Source organism: Diprion similis, chromosome 4, assembly GCF_021155765.1.
Source record: "Diprion similis isolate iyDipSimi1 chromosome 4, iyDipSimi1.1, whole genome shotgun sequence".
NCBI lineage: Eukaryota > Metazoa > Arthropoda > Insecta > Hymenoptera > Diprionidae > Diprion > Diprion similis.
In genome coordinates this window covers 10,240,796-10,262,935 of record NC_060108.1, presented here as the reverse complement: position 1 = coordinate 10,262,935, position 22,140 = coordinate 10,240,796, and the positions used below count along the sequence as shown (strand labels likewise).

General features: G+C 33.3%; 1 protein-coding gene across 1 annotated transcript in view; it reads left to right on the top strand.

Moving 5' to 3' along the window:
• The first annotated feature begins 500 nt into the window (after positions 1-500).
• Positions 501-22,140, top strand: part of LOC124405585 (tRNA dimethylallyltransferase) — a 124,227-nt gene continuing 102,587 nt past the window's right edge. Inside the window, exon 1 of the mRNA XM_046880612.1 lies at positions 501-667. Coding sequence (XP_046736568.1) covers positions 548-667 — 120 coding nt within the window. The 5' untranslated portion in view covers positions 501-547. The remainder of the gene's footprint in view (positions 668-22,140) is intronic.

The window sequence follows — 22,140 nt, the reverse complement described above, 5'->3', positions numbered from 1 at the left end:
TCCGACATCAGATTACGATTCTGTAACCCCAAGAACATAAATATTTCATGTATAATACATAACGGATACGAAAGTAATTTTCTCACAAATGAATTATTCCTTCAATCTTAACGATTTTTTGTTCAATCAATCTGCTTATAACAATAATAGTACCCAATAAATCGCCATAATTACTCTTTGGCTTTCGAAGATATAATATTACAGACCTAAAATAAATATTTAAAAAATGGCTGAAACAGGTGTTGAGAGGGTTAAAAATTAAATTAACGTTAATTTTAAAAATCCTGCAACAAAAGGCACAGCGAGTATGCCGGCGTATCTACCTACTACTATATTTATATCGCGGATTCTAGTTAGTCAGCGAGTCTACGCTGGTCGGTCGTTCGCTCTGAAATGAGCCGTGAATCTGACGCGCATGCGCGTCGATAGTCTCGAACCTCGAATCTCGCTGTCAGGTCTCAGCCGCGTTGATTGCGCGTGTGTTTGTGCGCAATTGTCGGTGTGTCGGTGTGACGGCGGTGCGCGAAAAGGCGATCGAAAGCACGTTATGACGTCGCGCGTGCCGATTCTTGTGATTTTGGGGGCAACGGGTACCGGAAAATCGAAACTGGCCATTCAACTCGCTCAGAAATACTGCGGCGAAATTATTTCCGCTGACAGCATGCAGGTGAGTGCATTCCTCCTCTCATCTTCTCGCACCACGTTGCGCTTTGAGGTTAGGATTGAGGTTAGGTTCGTGTGACAAGTGAGGTTGGCCCGGCTTATTTTGCGGATTTTCACCTCCGTACATCCTCGCAAGATTCGAGTATAAACGAATCTGATAAAATATGAGATTGTCGGAATATTGTCGTCTTCAATCCGCCTTCGATGGAGCTTAGAGGTTTTTTTTTGCGGTTCGCAAGCACGTGGGCAACGGAATTTTGTCCTATCTACGCTCGTGCCTGGTGCCTATTGATCTGTGTAAAATGATAAAGGTGGACGTAAGGATTCATCGCAAGCTTTAACTCTCGTCGCTCGGTTTACCCAATGTAATTCGTTAATACCGACCTCTTTACAAACAGAAATCTAATTCTTCTCACTCTAGTGAATCGTTCATCAGCGTATTGTGACTTTTATTTTATAGATAAAAGCTTTCTCAATAAAAAATTTGCATCAAGAGACGCTAACTAGGCTGAACGTCGCTTTAAGACATCCAAGCAGTCTTTCGGAGTTGAAGTTTCTCGCTTCCAAAGTTGACGTAAAAATTTTGTTCCGTGCAGTATTTACTTTTAGAATGCTAAAAATTCAAAGAACATTTCACACTTTATTTGAAATTTGATTGATTTTTAATAACGGCATATAGTAATTTCATAGCTATAAATAAGATAGTAATTAATGAATTCGTAATCGTTGAGAAAATCTTTCTCGAGTTTTTACCTGTAGATTGGTATTTACAGAGCATTAATCAACTAATTTTAAATAAGTTTCACATGTTTCGATCACTTTCAGTGACTCGATAAGTTTTTATATTGAATTGCAAAAAGTAGATTACAATGCAAAAGTCGACCGATGAACTTTGGTTTCCGCAACGATTGCTGGAAACTTAACTCTCCTCGATCGTACAAATAATTATTTGAATAGTTATTCTTCATTCATAGCTAATTAATTGCAGTCTTAAAAGCTGTGAATAGTAATATCAAAGTCGTGCACAAAAAAACAACTCATTCAATTGAAAACGAGGAACGACTCGGCTTATTTTCACATATAGCTTTTTGTCTAACACTATCTTGAATTAGTACTATAGATTCAAATGTCTTGGATTATCTTTCGCGACGTAAGGAATTTTTCGAGGTCAACCTTGCAGGTGATAGACTAATTTTTAACTGTTAACATTAAGATTCACACTATTGACGCAGTTCTATGCAACATTTTTATTTAAATTAAAAGTGAAATAACGATTTATTTCACATTTCACAAACTAAAAATATGTTTGCACTTTTTTTTATCAACTATATATATATATGATATAATCTTCAATAATATGTGACTTTGGAAATTTGGAAAAATGATCTTCAAAATACAAGTCTATAGAAGATATATATATATATATATATATATATATATATATATAAATTACTCCATATATATATATGTTAAATTACTCCAGTTATTCTGACGGATCACCAATTAGATATATATATATAACAGACTTTAGCGAAAAGTTGTGTTATTTTACATTCTAATTGGTGATCCGTCAGAATAACTGGAGTAATTTAACATATATATATATGGAGTAATTTATATATATATATATATATATATATAACAGACTTTAGCGAAAAGTTGTGTTATTTTACATTCTAATTGGTGATCCGTCAGAATAACTGGAGTAATTTAACAGAAGAATTACATCTCACTAGGCGTAAGTAAAGTTTTGAAAATCATTTTCACAGAAAATTATTAAAATGAGCTTTTTTGCATTCCATGATCGTATTTACATACATGAATTCAATTTTTTCAAACTTATTGTCAGTGTGGATCATAATCATACTACTGTACTTCAATTACTCTTGATTCAAGACCTCAGCATAATTTCGAAGCTGTCATTATACGCATTCGAAGTGTTATAAGGATAACACAACAAAATATGAACATAAAATTCGACGACTATTTCTGCTGGTGCAGATTTAGGGGATGATAATAAAAAATTCTTGAAGAAGAAACTCATTCCATGTATATACCTATCATCATTCTCTCTAAATAGGCTATTTCGGGTTATTCATATGTTGTGTTTAGTCGTTAGACCAGCTATCAGACAGAGAGTATCATCCAAGTCACAGCACTCGGCGTCTGATTCTGGTTGAATTATATTCTAATCTATTGCGGCTGAAAGATAGTACACTTTGTCAGCGCGCAGTCTTGATCATTAATTTGTTTGCTATTTCATTTTTCAGAGGGTAGAATAGAGCCATTATTATTTAACACGTTTTGTTCGCCAATGGATCGCCAAATGCTGTTTGTGAATTGTATAATATTGATATAATTAAGTTTGGCTGAAGTTAGGCTGAAGGATGAAGTTAGTAACGTGAACGTAACGAAGCTACGTCAGGGAAAAATCATTATTCCATAATTTTAGAATGATTTTGAAGGAGTTGACTTTTCAAAATAAGACTATATGTTTTTTTTTTATCATGTTACGTTACCAACTTCATCTTCATAATTAAGGGGATACCCTAGTCATCCGAATATCGAAGTCCATGTATCTTATGCAGCCTCATTTTATAGACAGTTCTGAGCAAAAACGTTCTAATATATTTTCATTTAAGGAAGAAATGAAGAAATTGCATGGATTCTACGAATTTACTATTGCGATTTAGCATGAACCGTGCCATTTCTTTATTTCTGCCGCAAATGAAAATTTGTTGGAGTGTTTTTGTTCAGAATCGCATATAGAATGGGGCTGTTGAGCCGTTTTTCACGTTTGGGATACTTGGGCTTCGATATTTGGAGATTTATACGTCTTATAATTAGCATATCTACAAATTATATCCGATTGTTAATTTCGAAAAATTCATTTTTAAATCTATACAAGTTAATTGCGCTCTTAAAGTTTTTCCATGGCAAGTTTCTGTAAAGCGGAAGTAGCACTGTTATCTTAAATTAATGATACGAGACTTTCTCCCTCTTTTTCTTAGATAAATCGATCTATATAGAATCATTAATATATATTTGACGCAGTGAAAATTCTCAAGGTTTCAAATGAACATATATTTAGTGATAAAAAAATTTCACACCCACGAAAGGTTGGCTAATGTGTTAACTTCTCTACAGTTGAGCATTGATAATGAAAAAACGACCGTTGAATAATGCGACTCGATTAATTAACGTCCGTACGTACTTCTCGAATCCTATTCAAATATTACCGAAGATAATCGTCCTGCTTTTGATTGGTCTTCGATAGCAAAGATTTATTTTACAAGCCTAAAAATCCACAGTCTCGAAATCATTGGACATGTTTCTTCGGTTTTCAATTACATATCTTGTAAAATTTCATCAAGACAATAATGATTTATCTATAATTTTTTTTTTTTTCACCACTATATGTATATATATCTCTTTGCTTTTTTTTTATCTTCTTTATTCTCTCATTATTGTGCTACGAAAAAATCACACACTTCTCTTCTCTTCTCTTCTCTTCTCTTCTCTTCTCTTCTCTTCTCTTCTCCCTCATGACGGATGACGCATGGCGCAATCTTACTCCTCCTGTATGTAACCAGTCTTCGTATAATGCTTAAGCCGTTTATTATCGCCATTGACTGTCGTCTAGCTGCCAACCGCCCAACTCGTCTTACATCTCTCATAACCAACCAACCAACCAACCAACTCTCGAAATGTCATTCCCATTCCATCTTGGTACCTGGAACTGAACTGAACGACGTCATCCATACTTTGGTTCAAAGATGATTTCATATTCCTAATTCAATGAAATTCAAACCTGAAATCATTTCCCCGTACACTTTCTACAATAGTCCTAACGGTGCCTCGGAATGACATTTTCATTGTTATTATTGTTATTATTATTGATCTTATAGTTTCGTTCTTGGTATTAATAATTGCATGATATTTATACGAATCGTCTGAAATGAGAGACACATAAATGACAGATTGTTAAGCAGAAACAGTCTAATTCTGATTTTTTTTTTTTTTTTTTTTTTCTTCCCTTATTCACACTGTTTAACTAAGAGAATGTATACGAGGATAATTATTACAGCACAACTAGGTACACACTGATAAATGTTTCATTTGTACTATTTACCTATGCGGTGTATGTTTAAAGATGGTGTGGTTGGTTGATTTTTTTTTTTTTTTTTTTTTTTCATACTTCCTTCTTCGAATTCTATTTTTTTATTTCATCAGATCAAATTGCATCTCTGTGGAATGGATAGGAGGATGAGGAATAGGAGGAGGAGGAGGAGTAGGTACTCGACTCGATTAAAAGTAAAAATATCATTGTAATCCTATTTGCACGGTTACGCTGTGATGGTTATTTATTTTTTTTTTTTTTTCTTTTATTAGCGTCGAACTAACCAACGAGTCGATTTCTTTATCCGTCTCCTTTTGTGTCTCGAGATTAATTTTTTTCGTTTCAACAAACGGCGGGAAGAAGACAACGGAAATAAAGAATTTAGAAAACGACAAACACTCAAACTAGGATTAAATTTTTTATTTTTTTCTTTCGAAAAGAAGCCAAATAATCGACGAACGTATCGGCTTTGTTTGAAGGTAGAGAATGAAAGAAGAAGAAAACAAAAAAAAAAAAAAAACACACCAAAGTATTTGAAATCTAGTCTTTGCACACAAACACACACACACACAGGACCTATTATCTATGTCACAGAACCAAGAATTGGGTTATCGACTATTTTGCATTCATCACTCCCACTCACGTACATTATATATATATATATATACAATCTATTATTTGTTTACAAATCGGTAAACGTTTGAAAACGAAAAGAACCGGCTTTTTGTTAAACAAAAAATTTATACTCCAACAACGAATATTGAGAAAATAAACATAACGATGAAACTTGGAACAAAGGAATTGACAATCCGTAACAAATAAAAAAAATTCTAAAAAAATTTGAAACAGTAATCTGGTATACACATAGAAAAAATCAAACCGTCTTGGTACACTGAACCGAGTGTTATGTATTATATAATATAACAAATTGTATTAGCGAGAAAGTTACTTTTATTAGTCAAAAACCAAGCCGAGGGGAGGAAGGGCGGGGGGGGGGGGGGGGGGCAAGGCAAGACGTTGCGAAATCATATTTGCAAGGAACAGCAGCACGCGGTGACGATTTACCGCGAATTAAAATAATTTTTGCACGTTTTAAATTCTTCCTCGTTCGTTGAACAGGTTATTGGTATTGGGTATATATATAGATATATATATATATATATATATAAATGTATATAAAAATATATGTATATATGTATATGTATATATAAACGTCTTCAAGGCTACGGTTATATTGCGCGACACTGATTTTCTCATCGGCATCGCGGCACGTGTGTTGTTACACAGTGGCGGAGGTGGTGGCTGCTCATGCTCATGGTTAAATGCTGTGTCGAGACAGCAACGTGGTACACGTATCGGCTTACGTGTATAAAATAATACACGTCGCTGCTTCCCTATAGGGCATTCCGTGCCAACTTGGCCTTCAGCCGCACGCGATGTCGTCTTCCAATTGGTATATCTCGTCGTCTTATCGTATGTAAATCAACTCGATTAACACCTCCATAGATGAAATATCGAAGCTTCAAGTGCTCGACAAGTTTTGGTTCTTGCTTCTTTTTTTTTTTTTTCGTCATCGGAATATCGAGCGATATGGTGTTTCATGTTTTTCCGTTTTTCCGTACAGAAAATTTTACTTCGTTTTTAATTTCGATGGATGTGAAAAAACAAAAAAACAAAAAAAAAACAATTTTATATACAATAGAATATTAATCTTTATAGAATTTAACTGTCCGTTCACCGTACACTTAAATTCATTGGCGGATATCCGTTATGTCCGTCCAATCAATGATTAAACCAGATGTCGCGGTATCTCTGATGGATATAAAATTTTTCACCCGAGATCATTTTACAACCCCGTTTCAAGTAGACCTCGACATTCCCGCCCACTCGTGTCTCTCCTACACCGCCTCCTTCGGTATATTAAACATACATATATATATATATACATATATATATGTAATCCCCGTGGCGACTCTTACGTATGACGCCATAAACTTGTCAGCTAAATGGCTCGATGGCCATGCTATCGGTCGGCTGGTCCACGAGGACACGGCTGAAGACGCAAATAAAGATGTATATCAACCTGCTGTTTCCTACTTTTGACGAAAAAACAAAACGAATAAATATATATATGTATATATAAATTGAAAAAGGAAAAACAAAAAAAAAAAAAAAAAAGCTGAACAGTCGGAAAACTAGGTTACACTTTTTGAAAATCATCGCGTTCCAGTCACCGCGCATATCGAATGATGCACTATTTGAATGTTTTGTTTATTTATTAATAAGAAAGTTTTTTTCAGCCAAAAAACGATGATATTCTAATCATTTGATTTTACGAGATAGTCGTGCCCTTGGCATTTAACAAATTATTACACTCGTACACTGTTGGAAAAATTTAACTGAACATAATATTCCAGCAGGTCTACTTTATGTTTAAATTATTTGTTACAGTATTGTTAATGAATATACGACACAAATTATTATAATTTTAACATTTAAATTGTTACGTCAAAATTTAATTTGTACTTTGTACCTTTTCTTTTACTTAGTAAGACATTAAAAAAACGGTTGGACTAACTCAAAAATTTTAGTGGACCCGCTGAGAAATTTTTTTTGTAATTTTGTAGCTGTTCGAAGAATTAAAAGGAAAAACGTATATATATATATATATATATATATATATATGTATATGAGGGTGGTCCTTAAAAAGTTTATTTTTGAATTTTCACACTCCCACCCCCCAAATTGTTTCCAAATAATCCAAAAACATTTTCCTCATTTTTTCAAATTTTTACCTCAACTTTAACCCCTGCCGCCAACAGGATTGACTTCCCCATTTAAAATACACGTATTTCGAATATATATATATATATCAAGATAAGAAATATTCTGACCATCCATTTCTTTACAGTATTTTTATTGTTGTTCGATAAGCTAACGTTTAAATTTTTGTGAAAAAAAAGAAATCAAAATTTAAAAAGTTATCGATTTCTAAGTACGGCCATGATGAAAAAAAAAAAACGGACCGGGAACGGTTGACACGATTTCAGTGTTGCTATTCATCCGAAACAGAATAACCACGTCTTTTTTTGATTAGTAAGAATGTCGTATAAATGGCAACTGTTCGAAGACAAACTCAATTTCTTCCCCATTTTTTTCAATACTCTCGGGATTTTTGGAATTTAATATCGGGCCCAGATATTCTCCAAAGATGTAGTTATTATAATAATATGCAAAAATAAAAAAAAAATAAAATAATAGATTTTTCCCAACTTCCAGACTATAATACCCCCTTAAAAAAAATTACGGGCTGAAGATAATAGAAATGAGACGTCGGTTAATAAATCTCACGCTACGTCTGTTCATATATTTTGTCAATAAAATTTTAAAAGTATACATAACACTAAAATACAAAACTGTAAAAAGTTTCATACAATCGTGACGAATTTCGGTCGATTCAAAAATTTTTTTGCTAATAATTTTTCATCCTTCTTCAAGACATCTTATTGAAGAACGATCGTAAGAAGAAAAGGAATACTTTCAATTTCCGCAAAAGCTTGCCACTTTTGACGGTAGGTACTCGTTTCACCATGAACAGCTGTTTCATTTGCAACTAAATTCAGTCACCGATAACTAATATATATATATACCCAACATTTGCTCGTCTGATAATTTTGATCACTCGTGCATGACCTTGTGATATGCCTACGATATATAGTACATATACATATATGTACATGTATATAACATATATGTATATATGGTGGAAAAAATAAAATAAAAAATCATCCGCTATTAATATATATACATTGTAGAAATAATCATGTTTCAGGGTCGCAAACTGTTACAGTGGTAGAATCTCGTTGTGACGCACTCCCACTTACTAGTCGGTTTATCGCAGAGATGTTCGTTTGTGATTTATTTTCTACGACTATAAACATCCCATTTCCGTGTTTGAATACAAATGTGCCTCCATTTAAATCTAGGAGAGGGTGGAGCACGACGAACCCCCCCCCCCCCCCCCCCCCCCCTTAAGCCGGTTATTACTTTTTGTGGCTTTATTATCATGAAATTAATTTATTTTTGTTCTACTTTGAAGAAATTCTACGTTGAAATTTTACCATAATTCTGAAAAAAAAAAATTAAAAAATTTCTGGGTCACGACCACTCCCTTCTGAAAAAAGGTGAGAAAGAAAAAATAAACTTGTGATAGCGATATTTTTTTTTTTTTTTTCCTAAGAGGTTCGTTTTCCCCGGGATACGGTAAATTGGCCTGAAATAGTCTAAGTGGATCAATATGTACTCTAAATTTACAACAATGAAAAAAAGAAAAATGACAAATTTTGTTTGACCCATTTTTTTTTTTTTTTGGCTGGTCCATTATGCCCCGGATACCTCACATTGACCCAAAAACAAGTAAATATATCAAATTTACGATAATTTGTCAGAAAACAAAAAAAATTAATTTTTTTTTGGCCAAATTTTTCAAGGGGCCCGTCATGCCCCTACAATAAAAGTGTTCGTGGGAAATTACACGCATTTTCAGCATGACTTGCCGACGATACCAAATTCCGAAATATATATATATATATATGTATATAGGGCATTCCAGCTGAAATTGATCTACCCTTGACCTCATGTTCTCGAATTCTGTTCTCAATTTTTTTCGAAATTCTATTGACCTACAAGAAAACTTTCCATATTTTTAGCTTTCTAAAATCAAACGGTTTCGTGTTATGATTTTTTTTTTCAAGTCTCCTTTTTTAAAAAATTAATTTTTCAAGACCATGTAGCGCAAAAATGTGAGGTTTGACAGTAAAATTTCATTAAAATAAAATGCTCGGTTCTATTCAAAGTTTCATCAAAAAAATGTCGTCAAGTACGTTATAATTAATTTGTTCCAAATTTTTTTCATGAAAAGGTACATTCATTTTACAAGACCTGGAACATTACGACACGGCTAAAAACAAAAAAAAAAAGACATTTTGATAAATACTAAAAAATACTGTTATATTTTACGAATATTTTTGGTGATCAAACAAAGTAGTGTGTAATATTTTTGACGCTTACTTTTGCCTAAAAAAAAATTTTCAAACAAATCTATAATCTCACTAATTTTCGATCTTGTTAGATACCTCGTGGAATACACCGTATATCCGTATATATATATATATATATATTTTTTTTTTATCACTTATTTATATATATATATATACGTAAATGAATACACGTGTGATAAACTTGGCAGCATTCATTTCCTATAGCGAATATTTACAGTTTTGTTTTCGTCAATTTTCCACTCGCTTATTCTTTCGACATTATTTATTCTTTTATTTATTCGTCCATTAAGAATTAAGAAATTTTCAAACTATCTATCTCCACAGATAAATTTCTGCAAATATTATTTGGCTGCAAATACGGTAGCGTATATATATATATATATATAAATATTTATAATTTTGAAGAATTCTTTCCAAGGAGGAAAACAAGTATAAAAATAAATTTCGCGGTCAGCCGTTGCACCCTGATAATACGTACTAGTAAACGTTTTCAACATATATTCCTGCTTGGCATACGATATTACACGCATATATATATATAGATTAGACGTTCACTTCTGAATGTATATATGTGTATATATACACACACATGAATATCTGCCGACTCTCGTTATCGTCTCGCGTCACTTCGTGTAGGTTAATCGCACTTTTAGCATGCCTGAATCTATCTTTTGCTCGGACAGGAAGTTAAATGCTTACGACGGATGTTAGACCGAGTATATACACATAATATTATTATAGTATCTCCACGTGCTTGTTAGCCATTGAGAGACTTGCTGCTTTGGCTCCCTGCACATTTACTGGAATTCATTTACGCACGTACAACCGATAAATGAATGAAATTCGTCTGCTCAAAATCCCATTTTTAAATTTATTACAATATTTACATGGTAGTTAGTTTGTCGTTTGAATGAAAAATTACGTCATCGATTTTCTCCCTTAAATTCACGTATTTAAATGAGAGAAAAAAAAAAATTTCACTCAGCAATTATATGCACAATTAATTGTCTATGAGTTTATTTATTATTCATGATAAATATCGTTATTTAGCTCATTGAATTATCCGCTTGAGATATTAGAGTTTATATAAGAGAAAATCATTTTCGCAAATACATTCGAGAGTGTATTTTTCATTTTTTAGTTTTAATTTTACTTCAACTAAACTTTAAACGTATTTATCTCCGTTGAAAGTGACTGCTCCGTTGAAGTGGTCGTTACAATGGATCTTTACGTTTTCAGGCCACTTTTTAGTCGGAAAACAGGTTTGTAGGAAGATGTTGGGTCTGTCTTTCCGTATGGCTCTCAGTCCCGACAATCTCCCACGGTGATTTCGGAAATGGGTCGTTAAAAAAACTTGACATTCAAAACGTTACATTCGAATGATAGGCATGAGAAGAGTTGCTATATTCTATTTTTTTTTAACGTATACTTCCACCGGAAAAAACGTATAAAGTATTACAATTTACTGTTTGTTAATTGATATTTTTGTATAATTGTATTATATTTATTAATCTTTTTAAATAAACGAGTTATTTTTCTAAATTCAATACAAATTTTCTGTTAAGTAGATTTTGCAATGATAGAATATCATCATCATTATTATTATTATTATTATTATTATTTTATACCGATCTTTACAGTTTTTTCATACTCTATCACCTCGATTATGATTGAATAGAATTCGAAGTAGCTTATACTGTACAGAGTTTTTATTACATCCAACCGATAATCGAAGAAATAATTTTATCAATAACAGCATTAACGATAAAAGATTTTCAGGTAGTTACAGTAATTGAATTGATTTGCAAGGTAATGACAATTAGCGTGAAAAATACTGTTTTTACGCCGATAAAGAAATTCCTCCATTTTATCACAAATTTTTTTACACCTGTATATTTATATTGCATAAAGTATAATATCACCAGATTGAAGTTAGTAACGTTAATGCAACGAAACATTGAAAGTAACATGATTGTTTTGAAAATTTGGAAAGATTTTGAAGGAACTTAATTTCTAAAATCTGATTTTCACGCGATCCAATACGAAAGTTACGAAATGATAATTTTTCATAAAAATTAATCCTCACACATCTACGTTGCGAAATTCACTCTCTTATAATATCGCAGGTATGCCTCTGTGTAATGAACTTGGTCATCATACGTAATGCGCATGATGCAATAACGGCGTATTCAGCAACATTCCGCAGCCAGAGTGTGAATGGACTCTCGTCCTCGGTTGCTTCTACGTATCAGTCTGGCAATGCGTTGTTTATACGTGCATGACTATAAGTATACTTATATATACACACGTGTATGTATAACGCAATTACAAAATATTTATAGGATGAAAACATTTCTTCAATCAATCGGTCGCTCACCTTCGAACTTCGCGGTTATGCTTATCTTCAATGTTACACGCGTTCTATTATATATATATAGAAGAATATATATATACTGAATGCATTAGACTGCTTCAGATTAGTGCAATTCTTCTTTTTTACTTTGAATAAGGTCTGAACGCTCATTATTACCGAACCAAAAATTCTCCTCAATCATAGGATTTTTACTTAGCTCAGGTTTAAAAAGAATTTGATTCTTTCCCACGGAATAAAACACAATCATTTCAATTTTTACTGTCTAATTTTTTAATGTCATTATCAAGTACGGTTTCATAGATGAAGTGGTTTCATTTTGATGTGAACAGAAACACATTTTTTTTTGGGAGGATTTTTTTTTCACGATGAAAAGTAATTTTTAAACTTTGTTCTAGCAGAAAAAAAATTATCGTCCTAATTTGAAACAGTATAATATGTAACAGACACCTGCTCTCACCTCTTATTCAGATCTGTTATTTTCTTGTTTTTGTTTAAAAAAAAAAAAATTAGATTAAAGGCCGATCGTGTTTAAGCGTGAGGTCATTTATTAAGCTCAAAATTCCGAATCACAAATTACAATATGTGAAAAAAAAAGAAAAAAAAAAATTCTTTCGAAAAAAAAGAACACGATAAAATGGAGTATAAAACTCGTCAAAGAGCGAGTCAATGTTGAAAAATAGAAATTTAATTTGCCGTGTACCAACGTGTCGATAAAATTTTATCATGCGAAATGAACGAAGTATAGAAGTGAAAAAAACGACTAGATTTCGAATTGCATGGGAATCTGCGTCCGCTAGTAAATTCATTGGAAATAAAAGTTGATACATCAATCGACAAAATAATACCAACGTGCCGTAATTCGGAGTTGAAAATGTTAATTTTGGATTTCTTATTTAAGCGTTAAAGTTTCATTCGCACACCTCTGGAACTTCGATGTTATTATAAACCTCATAAACACGTGGAACTCGAGCCTGTACTTCCGGAATTCTAAAAAATTTTCGCAGAGTATAAAAGAAATGTGCAAATCGACGTTTAGTACTTGCTGCGCTGCGCTCGTGCAGATTCTGATATCTTTTGCAAAAGCACGATATTCAAGACGGTGCGAAATGAAATGATAATTGTATAAACACATAATATCAACCGCACGTGGTGCATTTTGTGCCAAATAGAATAACCGAATCTATGTTATCGATTCTTCACTCTACAAAAATCAGCTTTTTTGTCATTTTATTCAGTAAGTCTAAATGCTAGAGAAATAAATTACAGTCTTGAAAATCCGTGCAGGATATGCTCAATTCCGGATTCTTGTTATTTTTTATCACTTTGTGTGGCAAAAGTTAGGTACTTCTTTGATATTTAAAAATAAGGATGCGAAATCAGGAGCGCAGAGTCTTACAGCCAAGTTGTTGTGCATTTGGGCTCAGTGATACTGAGACAGCTAATTCTGCTTGGACAAGTCGATTACGTTGGTAATGCCATTGAGAAACGGCCCGCAGCGCCACCACCGGCGGCCGCGAAAGAGGCTCACACAATCAATCTTGTAAACATAACGTAACCCATGACCGTCGGTTTTTATAGTTTTGGATTAAATTGGACGGTCACAGCTCATGTTATGTTTACAAAGAATTTTGAATTCTTAGGTTAGATTTGAGATTCATGGGTTACGTTATGTTTACAAAGAGTTTGGAATTTTTAGGTTAGATTTGACGACCATCGGTTACGTTATATTTACAGAGAGTTTGAAATTTTCATGTTAGACTCGAGGGTCAGGGGCCATTCATTAATTACGTAAGGGTCCAGAGAGGGAGGGGGGGTTTAAAAAATCTCTGCATGACCTCATCTGGGGGGGGGGGGGGGGGGTAAAAGCCAATCTTACGTAATATTTTGTTACTCTTCCAAATACTAAATAATTATTCAGAATAAAAATAAAATTCTTTGATTTACATCAAATAATGACGTGTTTTAGTGTAACTGAACCTTTTCTAACAACATTAAACTATTTAACGCTTCTCAGGGAAATTCCAGGTAAAATCTTACGTAAGAAAGGGGAGGGGGGGTCCGAGAAATCTTACGTGTCCTTACATGGGGGCAGGGGGGGGGGGGGTCAAAAACGGCCAAAATCGTCCTTACGTAATTTAATTAACGAATGGCCCCTCACGGGTTACGTTATGCTTAAAAAAACTTTTGTATTTTTAGGATATATTTGACGATCATGGGTTAAGTTATGTTTACAGAGAATTTTGAATTTTCAGGTTAGATTCGAGGGTCATGGGTTACGTTATGTTTACAAAGAGTTTGGAATTCCCATGTTAGATTAGAGGGTCATGGGTTACTTTATGTTTACAAAAAGTTTGGAATTTTTAAGTTACATTCGAAGGTTACGTTTACAAAGATCAGTTTTGCGGCGGGCCGGTGGTGGCGCTGCGGGCTGTTTCTCCATGACATTGCCAACGTGACGGGCTTGTCCAATGAATCAGCGGCCTCAGAATCACTGCTCCCAAGTGTACGCATGACAGAATTTGCGCACATGCCGTGTCTAGATGAACGTAAGAGGAAGGTAAAGGCGTCTATCGATTAGCCCACTGTAAATACGACGCAGCGCGGCGCGTTTCGCGATTACGTAATTATGATCGCGAAACAAATGAACCTCTCTGCATGCCGCATGCCGTGGTTTGTTGATAGTTTATAGTACCATTGACCCTTCTAGTCGCCATGGCTGCTGCTCGCGGCTTGCGGAACCTTGAATTCGAAGTAGTTCAACGTTCTCGGAGACCGCGGTGCACGTGATACGAATTAACCTGTTACCACTTCTTCTTTTCTTTATATCTCTTTGCATACCCGGTTACCTCACCCCGCCTCCCCTATCGACTCGCCTCATTTTTACCATCCGCTTTCAAATTTTCATTTTCTTTCGATTATTTCATTCGATTAATTAATAAAAGACCTCATAAATATGCTTAGTTTCACGTCATAGAGACTATTCACAGAGATATTGGAGGAGGCCTCTGTGTGGTTAAATTAATTCAAAATGATTTTACGATGGGTTTTAAGAGAAGTTCAATTCTTACACAGTATTGTAGAAATTATCATACTTAAAGCTATGCTGATATAATTATAATAATATAACCGTATTTGTCGAGTCAATTTCGATTCTATTTTTTTTTTTTTTTTTTGTTTGATTGAAACTTTTTGAAAATACACAACACTTAAATGTACTTTCTGAAGTATCTAATTTACAGTGAATTTCTGATCTCCGTTAAGCCTATGGCTATGCTAATCTACTGTTTGACTCTGTATAATTTAATCGTTAAAATTTTGTATAAACAAACTTTGGAATTGACTTGGCATAGAGTTGAAATTATTTTTATTACAAATGAAATTTAGTCTTGAATTGAATCTCAAATCTAACGGTATAGATTGTTCACGTAATTCAATTGAATTGTTGAATTGCATTTATCGATACCATTATTTTAATAGTTATTTAAAATGATTTAAAATTATTCCAACTCTATATAATTTCGAAAATCAATTTATAAGTCTATCCTTGATATTGAATTTATTGGTGCGATTTTTCTATCGATAATCCAACCTCTAAAAAGCATTCATCAAATCGTAAGTAACGAGGTTTAGATAGTATAGTTTGCAACTACGTAATAACACGAAGCTCGTGACTTTGCTTAGTGATTATACACGCTATTGACCTTGTGTAGTAAACACGTGTCACCCGGAGTGCCCTCATTTAAACAGGAGAACATAGAATATACCGCGGAAAAAATGTGTCCACTTCTCTACTGCTTTTGGTTTACAAATAAATGAAAAAAAAAAAAAAAAAAAAAAAAAAAAGAACCATTTGCCTGTAAGTGCAGGGATATTTATTGCCAATGCCAAATATCCAGCGTAGCTGAACTTGATAATTTTTTATCTTATCATTTTTTCTCCAATTGTATTCAAAAAAATATTTAAGTAAATGATATTTTTTTTCAATTATTTCCCATCTAATTTATCTCTAAGTTAAGAATTTCTAATAACTGTTTCATACATTTTTTCTTCTATTCTGGAGTCAAACCCCGAAATATTATCTTAATCGTTTTGTTTCATGTTTTGTTTATAGATAGACTTTTTATTCGGTATATCTATTTTATGTAAATCTATCTAATTATATGGTAGGAGTGAAACGAAAAAACCACATAGTCATTCAGATCTCTAATGCGATGTTTATTATAAGTAGATAATTATTAACAGAAATAATTTTTAATTGGTCTTATTCTTACTAATTAACGTACAGCTTCTACATCGGGTATTGGATCCAGAAATCTGTTAATTTCGTTGAACGAAAAATCGAACAATTCCACTTTGCGATCTTTCTTTCAATTTGCAATTTGTTTTAAGCATGGCTTTAAACAAAAATCTCAAATATCCATTCACGCGTTTCTTCAAATGTGTACTACGATACGAGAAAAGCATTAAGTGATTGATGGTATAAATGTACTCATAGAGTCGAAGACCCGGTAACCACCACGCGATACCAATTTTCATCCCGAAGTTCGTTTACTGATATGGAAGCCATTAAACCGCAACTTACGAAAATTTTTTATCTTCAATACCCGAAAATTAGAATGCCGATGCCTTATCTCGAATATTTTAAGCCACAGACCACGTGATCTGCGGTTTCACCTAATTGCCGACGTCCGATCCTAATTGCGGAAACGACGTAGCAATTCCCGTACTGTTTCATGATTTCTTTATCGTTACTTTTTTTTCCTTTGGTATTTTCTTCAACTTTGTCCGCAGTTGTGTTGTTGATTAAAATTCCATTCTCACATGGTAGGAGAACTTTAAGGAAAACAACATGTGCAATTGCATTACTCGGCACTGAGCCGCCACTAAAATAATTCGTTCGTCAGAAATTAAAATGTCAAATTTTCTGCACGAGAAAACCGCGAATGAGATGCTACTGTTTCACAGATTTCATAGATTTGTTTTTTCAAGAGAGATTCGAAACAATTGAGTTTCATAATGTGTTTGAATTTCGCGCGCGAAAACTTGTCACAACTCACTATCGCGTCATTTTTGTTTTTTTTTCTTGTTACTAATCACCCTGTAGATTATAAATTGTTCAGATTTTCATTCTTATATTTAAAATCAGCAATCTTGATGAAAATTTAAACATAGGAAACGTGAAAATTAAAATCAATTTCTTCGCCTTCTCTTCGCTACATCGTTTTGGATGTGAAATTATAACGAATTGAATTAATTTTTCTTACAAGGGCAGCAAAGCTGAGGTTCAAAGTTAGAAAATTCAGAAGACCAAGACAATCCGGGAAATTCGAGAAAAGTCAGTGAATTACAACGGACCATAGTGAAAAACGTATTTTCTTGAAAATTGTTTTCAAACTTCAGCTATGCTTCGTAAATTCAGTCAATGGTCTTTAAATGGTATTCTTCAATTTTTAATTATTTGTATAAAACGAAGCAATAACTAGATTTGTTAGATGAAAATTTATATCTTCAAGGTACACAATTTCTAAAGCCTTTGATAATAAAAGCTGCCCAACCTTACCTGAGTTTCGTGAAACTTGAAACGTCAAGGAATTCTGAATTATTTGACGAAAAAAGTCAGGGAATTTTATTTCATCCAAACTGTTGCCATCCTCGCTAATTTGTTTTTTAAAAACCCCCATCATTCCATGGTGATAATACAGCGATTGAATCGAGAAACTTGGAATGATCGAATTGGCAAACTTACAACCAGATTCCTACAGACATACACATGTAACCCAGCGTGATGCTTACAATTAGTCAAGCTCTCGATTAGGCAACGAATGAAGTGTCGCTACAGGTGATTCTGTTCCCTTGAAATCGTTTACTCACCTCGAATATTTGCTTGAACTAAAGCAATGTGTAACAGTCGTATAAAGCTTATTATAACTTCTCAGCTTTTCCTTCAAGGAAATTAGCCATCGACTACTTATATATGTAATATTTATCATAAGTGAGTTCAGAACCTACATGTAACATTGCAAAACAATATTTGACATACAGTAGAACCTCGATCAGCCGACTGTAGGGTTGATAATGCGATTAAGATATGTACGAGGTAATAAATTACACGAACGTAAAGTTTAACAATTATTTGAACTTTGTCAAAAAAAAAAAAAATGTCCATCTTTTTCTCTTACCGAGTTTTCTAAGTTATCATTTCAGGATTTCTATAATATTGGGATTGTCCCCAGTGAAAATCTATTTATTGATTTTTTATTTTGAATTGATTTGAATATTTTTATTTTTTCGTTATCAATCGTACAAAAATGTATCAATTTTTGGACAACCCGTCGTTCCATAAAATATTCGACTCCCACCAGTCGTGGTCGCGATGACGCTCAGCCCTCTTTACTTCATTCTTTTACGTTATACCCAAATGTGTGTGTGTTTATACATACATATGTAGACGTGTATACAAGCATACGTTAGTTCGTCGCGCTTCATCAAGCTCTAGTCCGGTTTCCGAGGTCGTTGTGTGACCGTGTCTGTCTCGGATGGATATTACAACTTGTCGCTCTATTCACAATCAGTCTACTACTTATCCACCTACCTTTTCTGCCATTCCTTAGGCTGCAACTTGTTTCGATTCACAGGGGTAAATGACCCCGAACTGAACTCTCGTACGTCGGGCTCGGCCCATTTTTTTATTTCCGTTTTTTCTCTTCACGTCAAAACTGGTCCTTCTTTTTTTGACTTCGGTCTTACCGAGTTTAAAGATTCAGTGAATGATAATAGAAAGTGAGGTTCGACAAGAAAGATAGGAAGGAATGAAACTCTGCAGAAGTTGAAAGATTCGTGGACTTTCCTTTTTTGGCTGGCTCTAATTTTAACTGAGTCAACGATCTTTTCTTCTTCTACAGGTCGCATAATTCTTTGGAAAGCACGAATGGACTCTACAGCTGGTCACACTGTTCAAATTCTTAAGTTCATTTAGTACTCCTACCCTTACCGACCGAGCAAATTCACCCTTTTTCTTCCTATATTAAATAAACAACCGAACGAAAACGGTTCGAATGAGTTTCCTTGGTCGGAAATGGCAGGAGTACTACATAACCTTAAAAATCATGAAGTTAGTTCGAATAATGCGAATGGTAGGTATTTTTTTTTTTTTTTTTTATTCATTGCGCGAATAAATAGTTCTTGGAAAAATTTCATACGCAGGAAAACTTTGCGTAGTTTGGGTAAAATGATAAGAGTATTTTGTTTACAGAAATCAGCAAATACTCTTTTCATACAATATTACACACGTGTATTGTAACTTGTAGTTCAGCCATATAAACTGGTTTTATTTACATGAAAAATTTTCGTATCCTCCTGTCATGCAGAGATATGTTAAATAATTTAAGAGTACAATTTTTTTTTCCTCATTAAATAAGACGACCAGATGTGTAGTTGACTTTTTTATAAACCGGAAGAGGTACGAATAATTGCATTTCAATCTTTCTCTGACGTTATCTTGGTCTTGGAGATTTTTAAAAGGTAGTCATAACTCAAGTCGATCGTTTCTGCTTCACAACCTGTACAGTTTGCACGAGAATTAAATGACAAACAACAGCAAGGAATTGGTAAATAAAAAAAAAAGGCGAATCACTTTCCAAAGGCAAGTAATCAGCCTCTTGTAAAAATGTTGGGGCACCATTCGTCCGATTGAATTTTTACAAGAATCGTTTTATTTCCAAAATATCTGTGAGAGTTTTTTCTTTCATTTCATTTATGTTGCAAAATATCTCAGAAAAATCTGAATTTTTGCATACTTTTTATTATCCATCAATACATCACTAACAATTTTTTTACCTTATAAAAATGTACCTTTTGGAAATTCTCCAGCGTACTTTGAAACTTTCTTTTTTTCACCAGATACACATGCTTTCAACATTGTGTGACACTTTTTTTTTCCTCAACTCTTCTCAACAATTAAACATATTTTAAATAACATCTTCAACCTGCATATGAACGTCTTGTAACCTCCTTGTCGACTATATTAATTTTCAATAGAAAAATAATTAATCATGAAATTTTAAACCATCCTCATAGTCACCTATTGAACAATTGAAAATTTTTATTTAATTTCTTACTTCCAAAACAAATTCGAAACAAGCGATATCTCTTAAAGTTACCCTTAACTTGGTGTAGGCGAAAAAAATTCAAAGAAGAATCATATCCACGTATGTACAATTATTATACATCATATATCACGCCGCGTAGGAATATGATTTATGTAATACGTAGTATAAAAACGCGGTTGTTCAACTGAAATACTTAATTGCAAATCCGAGTCACGTATTGAAACGTTTTTACGTAATCTCGCACGGAATACATAAATATGTGTACGTACACATGGGTATGTACTTATACCAGGGGGATTTTTCTTTCTTTGTTTTTCTTTTATTTTCCTTTTTTTATTGTTATTTGCGCTGCTTATCGCCGTCCTCTTCTCCTCTTTATTCTTGCACGAGTTACGTATAAGAGCGATCGATGCTATATAACCAGGCATTAATTATTATCATTGTGTGTATGGGTTTTTATCGGTCTCGAAGGTTATAGGAATTTCCAAATTTATGTATATATCGATCCTATCACGGGGGGAGGGGTCCCACTTTGCACTGAAAACATTATTTACAACCGAAAGAAATTATATGTACTAGCTATCCATTGTAGAAGTAAGTAAAAGTAAAAGAAATTTATAACTAATGAATTATTATCATTCGCATCAAATTTTACTTTTTTTTTTTTCGTCATTTGTCATTTTATTTTATTCGTATACAATTAGCACCAGTTATTTTGGTTTGTGCCGTTTGTTAACTTTTGATGTTTTAAGAGTCCATTCCAAAGGACAATTCAAAAAAAAAACTTTTAAGTGGTCGCTCCACATTTTTTAAAACGTCAGAAATCGTTGAAAGTCGATTTTTTTTTTCAATTTTTTTTTTTCGTTACGGTATAATTTTATCGACAAAAAAAAAAAAAAAAGTTTCCGAAAGTTTCAGTTCAAAATTTGAATTTTGAAAGGTCGCTCATAATTATTTTTTTTCAATTTTTTGGTTCATTTCTTTAGATTTTTTCGAGCGACCTTTTAATATACATATTAAAATTTCTTAAGTTTTTTTTCTTCTATTTAGTAAGAAAGAATCGATAACAATACACCACGACATTAATTAAAAATCAAACAAAATACTGAAAATATAATTTTTTTAATTGAATTTTTTGACGATTTTTGACTTTTTTAAAAATTTGGACCGACCTCTTCAAATTTTTTTTTCGGGCTGTCCTTTGGAGTAGGCTCTTAAAACATCAAAAACTAACATTTTGTCACACGAGACTCGAAAAAAAAAAAAAAAAAATATTGTCGTTTTTTTTGCGCCACCCTTATGTATATATGTATATATATATCCTCGTTTCTTCTTTGTTTGTTCTTCAATCTCTTCTCTTTCCCCTACTATCGTAAAATTTTTTTTTTCCTTTCCCAGCGACTCCGGTACGATACGATACATTATATCCACGTACGCAAGTACCTTCTTTCTTTCTCGATTTTTTTTTTCACTTTTTTTTTGTTTTTTTCGTCTCATACCAAGTTGCGGTCGTTTTAATTTTTGTTTATTGCATTGCTTTTAAAATTCATTCACGCTTCTAGGATCGCGTGATTCGAGCACCTCGCCGTACGTATAGTCTTCTGTATAAATGTGTGGTTGTTCGGTCTGAAATTTGTTTGGTTAAAAAAAGAAAAAAGAAAACTTGAGAGTGTATATATAAGATGAAAAAAAAGTGAACAGAAAAAAAAATTGGGGAAAAAAAAGCCGAGCCCGACAAACTCTGCTCGGATCGACGCAGTTTACTTGTATGTACATCGGAGTTATATTGCACAGTTATTGGAGGCGTGTGCGTAG